Below are 13127 nucleotides of genomic sequence, written 5' to 3'. Positions count from 1 at the left end.
AATTAGACCAGGAAAACCCCTGGGATCACAGCAGAATATTGTCCAATATAGTGCTACAATCATGAAGATGGCACAGGCCCTGGCAGTGTTTCACAGTTGTGTTCGGTATAGAGTTGCTACGAGTCAGAGCTGACTCAACAGCAACTAACAACAACAACAACAACATCATTATTATCCTCATGGTACAATGAGGAAACCAAGGCACCAAATCCGTCGCCGTTGAGTCGATTCTGACTCATAGCGACCCTATAGGAGAGAGTAGAACTACCCCATAGGGTTTCGAAGGCTGTAAATCTTTTTGGAAGCAGACTGCCACATCTTTCTGCTGAGGAACAGCTGTTGGGCTCGAACTGCCAACCTTTCGGTTAACAGCCGATTGCTTAACCACGGTGCCACCAGAACTTCTCCCAACCAAGGCACAGTGAGGTAAAATAACTTGCCCAAAGCCGTATAGCTTGTGAGTGGCAGAGGTAGGCTTTGAACTCAGGCAACCCAGCTTCAGGAACTGTCTGCTCATCCACCTTACCCAGTTCCCATTCAGCCCCACATTCTGTAATCAAATTCCAGTCACTAGAGACGTGTCTGCTGTTGTGAGGCAGGAGCTGAGTGAGCATTGCCCTTCACCACAACCTGGGAGAAATTCCTGACCTTGTAGTTACTGCAGAGAGACTTTATCAATGAATTTAATACTTTCGCAAGTATAAGGTTCATTCCAAGCAGATACCCAGACTCTTCCTTGAGAAATTCTGATTCGGCAAGCACTTGGTCAGGTTTCAGTGGCAGATAACTGAAATCACTCTTGCTACATGAAGCAGAAAGGGATTTGCTACAAAGCCACAGAGGTGGGAAGCAGGCATTTGGAGAGAGTGTGGGTCATTGGGTGAAACAGTGAGAAATGCACTCGCCTCCACTCCTGGGTCCCAGCCCTGTGGGTTCTGGCAGCACTGTCACAGGTTCAGGGGATGCATCTTGTAGGACAGAGCTTCAGCATCACCAGGTGGTGTCTCCCATCAAGGGCTGTACCCGAGCCTTCAGTAGACCATCCTGCGGTCCATCAGATTAGCTTCTCCTGGGTTATGGGGAACACGGTAAAGCCAGACAATCCTGGGGACACCTGCACACGGACTTCCTTCCTTTACTGTGGATGAATTTATGATCAGAAGCAACGCTGGTGTCAGATATTGACAGTGAGTAAGGAAAGCGTTCAGTTGGTACATTGCGGGTAGAAGTGTGGCAATCAGGAAAAGCAAGTCCGTATGCAGGATGTGTGCATTTTAGGGAGGGGGACAGTCACTGCCCTTCCATGATGGACTGTAAATTCGTAAAAGGCAGAAACTATGTCTTCATAATTTTGTATCTCTAAGACCAAGAGAAACTGTCTATCAGAGAATAGGTTGGTTAAAGGGAAGGGAGATAGAGTAAGAGGGAAAGGATAGAGAGATTCACTGGGAATCTTGACATGGGGCCTGAGGGGGACTTGCCTTGGCGGGCCATGCTTAGAGTTTCAAAGGCAGAAGGCCTGGAGGAGGCACAAAGGTGAGCAGAAAAGTTGGAGGAGAACTAGATAAGTTGATTTCCTTGAAATTATGTGTGAGGAAAGGTACGCCTGGGGAAATAGTCCTTTCCAGTGCCTGTATCCCTAGAGTTTTAAAATATATTTAAAAAAATTTACTTTTGTTGTTGTTGAAAATGTACACAGCAGAACATACACCAGTTCAACAATTTCTATATGTACAATGTAATTTCCTTGATTATATTGTTCAAGTGGGGCCACCATTCTCACCCGCCTTTCCTGAGCTGGTCCTCCACCATGACATAAACTCACTGCCTCCTAAGCTTGCTCTCTGACCTTTCTGGTTGCTGTTGTCCATTGGATCCCAAATAGATAGTTAAAAGAGGAGAATTCTCAAGGCAGGCAACGTTTGGATGAATGCATTCTGCTGTCTTGGTACACAAGGGGGAGCATTTAGCACAGGAAAGGATCTCTGCTGCGAGTGAGCATTCTTGCCCTTTGCAGGGAAAAGCACGTGTTTTCTCTCTATGTTATTTTGGTAAACGGTTTGGAAGCAAGTTTCAGACATCGTGAGATATACTTCAGCAGGATTTCCAAAGAACAAAGACATTCCTCTACATAATTACAACATCATGATCATGCCCAAGAAATTTAACATTGATGCAACAATATTATTTAATATCCAGTACTCCAAAAAAAAAAAAATTTTTTTTTTTTTTTACTCCAGTCTCTCTATATGCAAATATTCCCCCAAAGTCCTCTATTGCTATTCCTTTCAGTCCAGAAGCAATTCTGTATTCTCTTGGTGTTATTAGATCATGGTCATTTTTCTGGACTCTTTTGCTGCAAAATATTAATTTCTAATGGCTATTTAATATTCCATGAAGTGGATTTGGAATGATTTACTGATTTTTCTAATTTACTAATTAATTTCTCTTTGGTTGTTATTGTTTATTCCTGTTACAAGTGTAATGTAGTTTCTTATTTTGAGGCACCAATTCAAAAGATATCAGATTCCAAAGTCGGTGTGAGACTGACCGTCATAAATAAGAGTTCACCAAATGTCATGGATTAGGTCCTTGGGAAAGACTCTGAGATGGAGATTTCACGTGCAGCAGGTTTATGGGATCAACATTTGTGGGAGAATAAAGGAAGCAGGATTGGTTAGAGGGAAGAGTTGAACTTCAGTGCAGTCATTACAGAGACCTCAGCTGATCCCACAGGGAGCTCTGGAGCTGGGATGGTCTGCAGAGTTTCTATTGAGGCAAGGAGGCTGGGTTTTTATACGCCTACACAGACCAGTCATTGCATGCGGGTTGCTCCTGGGAAGGGGAGGTGACCTCGGGAGAGGTAGCTCTTTTCAGTTTAGGGCGATTTTTGGAAAGAGACTTAGCTGAGAGCTGTCAGTCAGCAACACACTTCGCAGCTGTGGAAATGTGTCTCAGTCCTGAAGGGGAGCTCTGTGCAGCGTACCACAGCATCCGCTACACCAGGGGAATATTCGTGAACCTGTTGCCTAAGTCTTGGATCCCCTCAGCCCAAAGAAATACACAAAAGGGTTAGAGCATGGCAAGGGGAAGATGGTGAGAGAGGCCAATGGAGAGAGATGTTGCCATATTGTGACCCCTCTCTCACTCCCCAAAGGGAGGGCTGGGAGTGCCACATCTTTTACCTCAAGGGTATGAGAGAGGATTTCATGAGACCATGCAGAGAACTTGAAATATGTTTTCTAGAGTTGGGGGCCTGGTCAGAGAACTGATTAAAGTGGCCTGTGGCAGCAGAACACTCCCAGGCTTTGGGGGCACAGGATGAGAGAGTCATTCCTGTGGCTCAAATGTAGGCCCCATGGAGAGAGAGAACCAGGCCAGAGCCATTTTTCTAACCTTTTATTTTAAAATAATTTACCACTCCTAAGAAGTTGCAAAAATAAAAGCGAGAGTTCCTGTGTGCTCCTCATCCAGCTTTCCCCAGCAGTAACACCTTACATAACCATAGTACGTTCTCAAAACCTGGAAATCTGGCAGTAATGTTGGTGTTGATACTATTAACTAAACTACGAATCTTATTTGGGTTTTCAGTTTTTACGTGCATATGTTTGTGTGTGTTATTATGAAATTTTACCACATGTATGTTGTTGTTAGGTGTTGCTGAGTTGGTTCCGACTCAGCAACCCTATGTACAACAGAAGGAAACACTGCCTGGTCCTGCGCCATCCTCACAATCTTTGCTGTTTGAGCCCATTGTTGCAGCCACTGTGTCCATCCACCTCGCTGAGGGTCTTCCTCTTTTCCACTGACCCTGTACTCTGCCAGGCATGATGCCCTTCTCCAGGGACTGGTCCCTTCTGACAACATGTTCAAAGTACGTGAAACGAAGTCTCACCATCCTTGCTTCTAAGAAGAATTCTGGCTGTACTTCTTCTAAAACAGATTTTTTTGTTCTTCTGGCAGTCCATGTTATATTCAATATCCTTCACCAACACCATAATTCAAAGGCATCAATTCTTCTTTGGTCTTCCTTTTTCATTGTTCAGCTTTCACATGCATATGAGGTGATTGAAAGTACCGTTTCTTGGGTCAGGCACACCTTAGTCCTCAATATGGCATCTTTGCTTTTTAACACTTTAAAGAGATCTTTTGCAGCAAATTTACCCAATGCAATATGTTTGATTTCTTGACTGCTGCTTCCATGGGCGTTGGTTGTGGATCCAAGTAAAATGAAATCCTTGAGAATATCAATATTTTCTCTGTTTATCATGATATTGCTTTTATTGGTCTGGTTGTGTGGATTTTTGGTTTCTTTATGTATAGATTTGTGTAATCACCACCACAATCAGGGTGCATAATTTTTCCATCACCACAAAGAAACCCCCTTATGCTATATACCTTTGTAGTCAGCCATGAACACCAACCCTAACCCTGGCAACCACTGATCCATTCTCCCTCACTATAATTTTGTCAGTTCAAGAGTGTTTTACAAATGGAGTCGTATAATATGTAATCTTCTGAGATTGGTTTTTTTCACTCAGCATAATAGCTTTGAGTTCCATCCAAGTTACTCCTTTTATCAATAGTTTGTTCTTTTTTATAGCTTGTTGTTGGGTTTCATTGAGTGCATTTTGACTCATTGTGACCCCATGTGACAGAGTAGAACTGCCCCATAGGGTTTTTGAGGCTGTAATCTTTACAGGAGCCGATTGCCAGGTCTTTCTCCTGTGGAGCTGCTGGGTGGGTTTGAACATCCAACCTTTTAGTTAGCAGCCGAATGCTTAACAGTTGCGCTACCAGGGCTCCTTTTTATAGCTTAGTAGTATTCTATTGTATATCCATACGGAGTTTTCTATCCATTCCAGGCTGGAGTCATTTTCAGTCCTGCCCAAGAGGACCCTTTGAGAGGATGAGAGGAACCCCAACAGTGAGGTCTGAATGGAGTGGATTGCCAGAGAGCCAGGGGCTGAGGGAGTAAGTGGCAGCTGGAATAGAATGCTTCACTCTTGTCCCAAGAATTACTCTGGCGAGGTCCCCAGAGATGGGAACCTCCAAAGATCCCACGGAAGTGCCAAGTGAGCAGCAGCTTTATATAGCTGCAAAGCCCAGTGAGCAGGAAGCCAGCTTAGAGCACTACCAGTCACAGGCCAATTAAAGTATTTCCAGATGTAACCACTTACCTCTTCTTCTTCCTTTGTCCATTTTGACGTGGTATCCAAAACAGCAGCTAGTGGGTGGGGGGAGGAAATATGAGGGAATGGTGGAAAAACAGCTTGGGATTCCCCTGTTCCCCCCGCCCCCCGGAACTGCTGGCTCTAGCTGAGAAATCCTTGGAATGAAAACCAAATTTCTGGTTAATATTCATATAGACTGACACACTGAATCACTCTACTGAGACTGTGTTTATGACTTGATGTGACCATCAGACTGTTATTGCCTGAAAGTGACCAGTACAGTCAGTGGCCTGTAATAGTTTTCATTCAGAGTCAAGGGCAAACTCCTCTCCTCTCTCGTACCCCTAAACCCATTGCTGTTGAGTCAATTCCAACTCGTAGTGACCCTATAGGACAGAGTAGAACTGCCCCACAGGGCTTCCCAGGAGCACCTGGGCTTTGCAGCTATTTGTTGGAACTGCTGACCTTGTGGTTAGCAGCTGAGCTCTTAACCACTTCACCACCAGGGCCCCCGCTACCTCTATTCCCCCCCAAAACAACAGCAACAACCTTGAAAGAATAAATTTAAAGGGATGGTGGAAGAAAATAATGTTGTGTTTTGCTGTGCCAACACAGCAGTTACTTGGAAATTTGGAAATAAACAAACATCTGTATATAAGTCTTTTTTTTTAGTAGTATAATTTTCTTAGAGCAAATTCCTGGGAATGGGATTAATGAGTCAAAGGGCATGGACTTTTTATGGTTCTCAAAACACAGTGGAAATTTACATTCCCACCAGATAGTGCTTGGAAGTTTTATTATATATTGAACGGTGCAGAATTGTGTCGTAGGCTTTTTTGTTAATTGAATGGGGTTTAAGTGCTATTTGGAATAATTTCTAAAGTGCTTTTATGATTTTGTAACTTTTGCATTAGGTGCTTTGTCAACGTCTTTAAACTTGCCATTAGTATCTCAAATAGAGAATATTGCTGAGGATCGGATTTGATAAATTAATTACTGGCCATTCATACCCAGTTTCCCTCTGGTAGTGTCTGGCTTTACCAGGTTGATCAGGGAGTGCTCTGGAGCAGTGAGAAGCAGACCAAAATTCTGTATAGTTCTTGGTCAAGAAATAAGAGATGAGATGAAGGCCAAAGGAGCAGTGAATATAGAGACAAGTTCAGAAGCTGTGAGTAAGAGGTAAACAAATGAACCAGGGGCCAGGCACACAGAGATGGTGATGAGGTCAGGGATTCTAGGATGGGTCCCAAACAAGGGAGTGGGGTGGGAAATAAGCTTTTAATGGGCTCTAAACTCTTGGAGGATGATCTTTGTGTAGTTTGAAGCCACAGGATTAGGCTGGATGATTCATTCTGTAGGATAGCACTGGGCACTCTCTGTGTTTTTTATATACACCGTGGAACTACCAGTTGCTGTTAAGCTGATTTCGTCTCATGGTGACTCCATGTGCTTCAGAGTAGAACTGCTCCATGGGGTTTTCAATGGCTGTGACCTTTTAGAAGTAGATTGCCAGGCTGTTCTTCTGAGGCACCTTTGGTTGGAGTCAAACCACCAACCTTTCAGTTAGTAGCCAAATACTTAACCGTTTGCATCACACAGGAACTCCTCACCATGGGACTAGAGATCCCATAATCAAGAATAAATCCCATAATTTATTTTTACCATGGCCCCCTAAGTCCCTCTGTGTCCACTGCTCTTTGTTAAGGGCTAATACCTGATGAGATGGACTCATTTTGTAGCCTGGAGAATGGAAGGGATGAGGCCTTAAAGGCTGAGGATTCGGTGCAGATGTCTGAAGGACTCCATGTTCCATTGGAAGCTGCCCTCTGAGGGGCTGACTCTTTCTTAGGGTCTTCACAGATGCACTCCGCTTTCTAATTGAAACCAAAGATTCTGTCTTTTCAATAACCTAAGTGTTCCATTCAAGAGATACCAAAAAATAGAATGAAAAGACATCCTGCTTTTGTAAGCCACACAAACTAACAGAGGGAGACGTTCAATAGCACCCTTATACAATCTGAACGATGACGATTAAGTTAAGGAGCTTAGCAGTTATGTGGCTAGGTGTTTTACTTCTTCCTAACGGATTGTGTGGAAACCCTGGTGGTTTAGTTGTTAAGAGCTATGGCTGCTACCCAGAAGGTTGGCAGTTTGAATCCACCAGGTGCTCCTTGGAAACCCTATGGGGCAGTTCTACTCTGACCTGTAGGGTTGCTATGAGTCAAAATTGACTTGACGGCAACGGGTTTGGTTTGGTTTTTGGTAATGGATTGTGCATGCATGAATGAATTGGAATCTCTTTTGTATTGACCGTTCACTCAACACTTTTGTAAGCTCTGCATGATGAAGGGTTTTCATATCATCCCAAAACAACAACAAAACCAGACTCGTTGCCATTTAGTCAATTCCAACTCATAGTGACCCTATAGGACAGAGTAGAACTGCCCCACAGTTCCAAGGCTGTTAATCTTTACAGAAGCAGACTGCTGAATCTTTCTCCTGAAGAGTGGCTGGTGGATTCAAACCACTGAGCTCTCGGTTAGCAGCCGAGTGCTTTAACCATTGTACCACAAGGGCTCCTACCTGTATTTTGGAGTGATAACTGAATAAGTTAATAGTCAATTTAAGCATAAATAATTTACTTACAACAATATATATTACATACTAGGTTTTATATATCAAATTTATATTAAAAAACCTAGTACCCACTCCAACCCACTGTATGTATGTATACAGTGGGTTGGAGTGGGTACTAGGTTTTTTATATAAATTTGATATATAACTCTCTATATGAAAACCTAGTGAAGGATTCCATGGGGAAAATATTAAACGAGGCAGGAAGCATCAAAAGCAGATGGGAGGAATACACAGAGTCATTATACCAAAAAGAATTAGTCGATATTTAACCATTTCAAGAGGTGGCATATGATTAGGAACCGATGGTACCGAAGGAAGAAGTCCAAGCTGCTCTGACGGCATTGGCGAAAAACAAAGCTCCAGGAATTGATAGAATATCAATTGAGATGTTTCAACAAACAGATGCAGTGCTGGAGGTGCTCACTCGTCTATGCTAAGAAATATGGAAGACAGCTTCCTGGCCAACTGATTGGAAGAGATCCAGATTTATGCCTATTCCCAAGAAAGGTGATGCAACCGAATGTGGAAATTATAGAACAATATCATTAATATCACACGCAAGCAAAATTTTGCTGAAGATCATTCAAAAACGGCTGCAGCAGTATATTGACAAGGAACTGCCAGAAATTCAGGCCGGTTTCAGAAGAGGATGTGGAACCAGGGATATCATTGCTGATGTCAGATGGATCCTGGCTGAAAGCAGAGAATACCAGAAGGATGTTTACCTGTGTTTTATTCATTATGCAAAGGCATTTGACTGTGTGGATCATTTCAAATTATAGATAACACTGCGAAGAATGGGAATTCCAGAACACTTAACTGTGCTCATAAGGAACCTTTACATAGATCAAGAGGCAGTTGTTCGGACAGAACAAGGGGTTGCTGATAGGTTTAAAGTCAGGAAAGTTGTGCGTCAGGGTTGTATTCTTTCACCATACCTATTTAATCTGTATGCTGAACAAATAATATGAGAAGCTGGACTATATGAAGAAGAACGAGCCATCAAGATTGGAGGAAGACTCATTAACAACCTGCTTTATGCAGATGACGCAACCTTGCCTGCTGAAAGTGAAGAGGACTTGAAGCACTTACTAATGAAGATCAAAGACCACAGCCTTCAGTATGGATTACACCTCAACATAAAGAAAAGAAAAGTCCTCACAACTGGACCAATGAGCAACATCATGATAAACAGAGAAAAGATTGAAGTTGTCAAGGATTTCATTTTATTTGGATCCACAATCAACAGCCATGGAAGCAGCAGTCAAGAAATCAAAAGACGCATTGCATTGGGCAAATCTGCTGCAGAAGACCTCTTGAAAGTGTTGAAGAGCAAAGATGTCACCCTGAAGACTAAGGTGTGCCTGACCCAAGCCATGGTAGTTTCAATTGCCTCATATGCATGTGAAAGCTGGACAATGAGTAAGGAAGACTGAAGAAGAGTTGACACCTTTGAATTGTGGTGTTGGCGAAGAATATTGAATATACAGTGGACTGCCAAAAGAACGAACAAATCTGTCTTAGAAGAAGTACAACCAGAATGCTCCTTAGAAGCAAGGATGGCGAGACTGTGTCCTACATACTTTGGACATGTTGTCAGGAGGGATCAGTCCCTGGAGAAGGACATCATGCTTGACAGAGTACAGGGTCAGCGGAAAAGAAGAAGACCCTCAACGAGGTGGATTGACACAGTGGCTGCAACAATGAGCTCAAACATAACAACGATTGTAAGGATGGCGCAGGACCGGGCAGTGTTTCATTCTGTTGTGCATAGGGTTGCTATGAGTCAGAACCAACTCGACGGCACCTAACAACAACATATGAAAACCAAACCAAACCCACTGGAGTCTATTCTAACTCATAGCAACCCTATAGGACAGGGTAGAGCTGCTCGGTAGGGTTCCCAAGGAGCGGCTGGTGGATTCGAACTGCTGACCTTTTAGTTAGCAGCCGAGCTCTTAACCACTGTGCCACCAGATCTCCAATGATATGAAGAGGTAGGTATATATAAAATTTATATTAAAAACCCAGTATGTAACATTCATTTTTAAAAAAATAAAAATTTTTTTATAGCATTCATTGTTGAACGTAAATTATTTATGCTTAAATTGACTATTACCCTGTTTATAGTTGTCACCCCATCGTAAAGGTAGTATCATTTAAAAAAAATAATAAACTTCTTACTTTGGAATATTTTGGATTTACAAAAAAGTTGCGTAATACAGAGAGTTCCCACATACCTCCCCCAGTTTCAGTTTCCCCTGATGCTAACATCTTACGTTACCGTGGTACACTTGTCAAAACCAAGAAACCAACGTTGGTACGTTCCTCTTAACTATATTTTTTTATTTGCATTTTACCGGTTTTTCCTTTTTGTGTTTCAGGATACAATCCAGGATCTCACAATGCATTTATTTGTCATATTACCTTAATCTCGTGTGGTCTGTGACAGTTTTTCATGAGCGTTACAGTTTTGAGGAGAATTGGGCATGTGTTTTGTAGAATGTTGGGTCCAACAATTTTTAATACATTATTTTGTGGTCTTCCTGGAGTTCAAAGTTAAAGTACTTGTCCAATTATTATTAAAGGTACTTTTCTGGATTGGGAGTCACCGGGTAGCACAAGGGGTTAAGCGCCTGGCTACTAACTGAAAGGTTGATGGTTCAAATCTACCCAGAGGTACCTTGGAGGAAAGTCCTGGCAATCTACTTCTGAAAGATCACAGCTATTGAAAACCCTATGGAGTGCAGTTCTATTCTGAAACACACAGGGTTGTCATGAGTTGGAACTGACTCGATGATAACTGTTTTATTTTATTTTTTTGATTGGGTGGACCCTAATGGATTATTGCATCTTATAAACAAATTGGTTATTGCAGTTAAGAACCCAGTGCCCCGAAGAGACAACTCCAGCCAAGGGTCGCTCTGACAGAGTTAAAGGCACTCTTGATTTAACTCTTGGTTTCATTTTAAGCCTTGACCAGGTTTATATCTGTTTGGTTTTACAGCATGGCTCCTGTGTCAGTCAGGGTCTTGAAAGTGAATCTAAGACACGCTCCACTGGATTTTGAAGAGGATTTAATGAAGGAGCTATTCACCTAGGTGAGCCTGGGTTGGAGGAAACCAGTGGGGATGTTAAAGCTCCTGAGAACTGGCAACAGAGGGAAGCTGTTACCACCCCAAAGGCTGAAGGAACATAGGGAGAAAATGGTGTCATGGAGCTCAGAGAGAGTTGGAGCTGTGGAGTTGGGTAGGGAGGGATGCCCGAAACGAGCTGTTGGAAGAGAAGAAAGAAGATATTGCCAGACCACAGAGGTGGAGAGAGCAAGGGAAGAAACACCCAGACTTCCCTTCTCCTGCCCTCCAATTCCCAGCTGTTTTCACCCACTGGCCAAACCCAACCAGAAGTCAAGGGCAAGGGAGCCTGGGTAGTGCAGTTCTTAGGGGTTTTTATGGATTGAATTGTGTCCCCCAATAATGTGCGTCAACTTGGGGAGGCCATGATTCCCAGTATTGTGTGGTTGTTCTCCATTTTGTTATCTGTTATAATTATCCTGTGTTGTAAATCTGACCTCTATGATGTTAATGAGGCAGGATTACAGGCAGATATGTTAATAAGGCAGGACACAATCTACAGAATTACGTTGTGTCTTGAGTCAGTCTCTTTTGAGAGATAAGAGAGAAGGGAACAGAGAGGAGAGGGACCTCCTACCACCAAGCAAGAAGAGCGGACTGGAGTGTGCCCTTTGGACCTGGGGCCCCTGTGCTAAGAAGCTCCTAGACCAGGGGAAGATTGATGACAAGGGCCTTGCCCCAGAGTTGACAGAGAGAGAAAGCTTTCCCCTGGAGCCTGTGCCCTAAATTTGGACTTCTAGTCACCTAAACTGTGAGACAGAAAATTTCTGTTTGTTGAAGTCATCCACTTGTGGTATTTCTCTTACAGTAGCAATAGGTAGCTAAGACAGGGGTCAACCCATGGGCCACCGAGGAGGGTGGGGGATGGAGGAGGGTGTGTGTGCAAATGGAGAATTAAACTAGCACAGCCTCTTAAAAGTGTGCCTATGTTGACTGTATCCGTTTATTTCATAATGCAGGCTTTCCAAGGCCAGGGACACTGCCTTTTAAACTTAGCCTTATTAAGAAATCCATCATGCCTACAGAAAGTTTTTTAGATGGTGACATAGAAGGATCAATTTAAATCCATGTTTACTGCTTTGTGGTGCTATTATTTGATGGCGGTCTCATCTCACCCCTACCTCGAAGTAGATAGTAGAGGTTGTTTTCCCAGATTTTAGAGTTCCTGGTAGCTGGGCAGTGACTCAGGGTAGTTGTAGGTGAGGAAAAAGGCAAGGAGCCTGCCAACTAGCACAAAAAGTTTCCAAAGCTAAGTAATGTGTTATCAATCCTGACCTCTCCTTCCTCCCCTTTACAAAAGCAGAGTTGGTGAGATAGCTATTTTTTAAAAATAATATTTAATTGTGTTTTTGGCAAAAGTTTATACAACAAACTAGGTTCCCATTTAACGATTTCTGTACATATTGTTCCTGGAGCCCTGGTGTTGCAGTGGTTAAAGAACTTGACTGCTAACTGAAAGGTCAGCAGTTCAAATCCACCAGCTGCTCCTTGGAAACCCTATTGGGCAGTTGTACTCTGTCCTGTAGGGTTGCTGTGAGTCAGAATCGATCGGATGGCAATGGGTTTGGTTTTTTTGTTTTGTGTTTATACATATTGTTTAGTGACATTGATTGCATTTTTCCCAATGTATCAATATTTTCATTATTTCCATTCTGGTTATTCTGTTTCCATTAGTCCAGCTTGCCTGTGCCCCTTACCTTCTCATCTTTGCTTTAGGGTAACTGTTGATCATTTGGTCTCTCAGAAATGATTTTTTTTTTTTAAAGGAGTACAATACTCAGCGATATTGTTTATTTATGAGCCAATCTGTTATTTAGCTGAAAGGTGACCTCCAGGATTAGTCTTAGTTCAAAGTTTAAAGGATATCTCAGGGCAATAGTCTTAGGGGTTTCTCTAGTCTTCACCAGTCCAGTAAGGCTGATCTTTTTTAAAGAATTAAAATTTTGTTCTACATTCTTCTCTCATTCTATCCTTCTATTGTGTCCTTGGTCAGAATTGTTGGTAGTGGTAGCTGGGCACCATGTAGTTCTTCTGGTCTCAGGATAGATGAAGCTGTGGTATCTCCATCTCCTTGAGAGTTAGTTTGCTTTTTTTTGTAAAATGGGGAAAATAAAATTGTGTCTAGTAATTTTTCCTTTGTAATTTATAAGTATCTTGGAGAGAGAACTTTGAGACTATACAA

General features: G+C 42.6%; 1 protein-coding gene across 1 annotated transcript in view; it reads left to right on the top strand.

The window, feature by feature from the left end:
* NTAQ1 (N-terminal glutamine amidase 1) overlaps nucleotides 1-11831 on the top strand; it is a 38963-nt gene extending 27132 nt beyond the window's left edge. The window contains exon 6 of the mRNA XM_049854101.1: nucleotides 10819-11831. Within this exon, the coding sequence (XP_049710058.1) occupies nucleotides 10819-10847 (29 nt within the window). The 3' untranslated portion in view covers nucleotides 10848-11831. The remainder of the gene's footprint in view (nucleotides 1-10818) is intronic.
* Nucleotides 11832-13127: the final 1296 nt, after the last annotated feature.

Source organism: Elephas maximus, chromosome 15, assembly GCF_024166365.1.
Source record: "Elephas maximus indicus isolate mEleMax1 chromosome 15, mEleMax1 primary haplotype, whole genome shotgun sequence".
NCBI classification, from domain to species: domain Eukaryota; kingdom Metazoa; phylum Chordata; class Mammalia; order Proboscidea; family Elephantidae; genus Elephas; species Elephas maximus.
The sequence above is the reverse complement of the archived record's forward strand: the minus strand, read 5'-3'. Positions and strand labels throughout refer to the sequence as shown.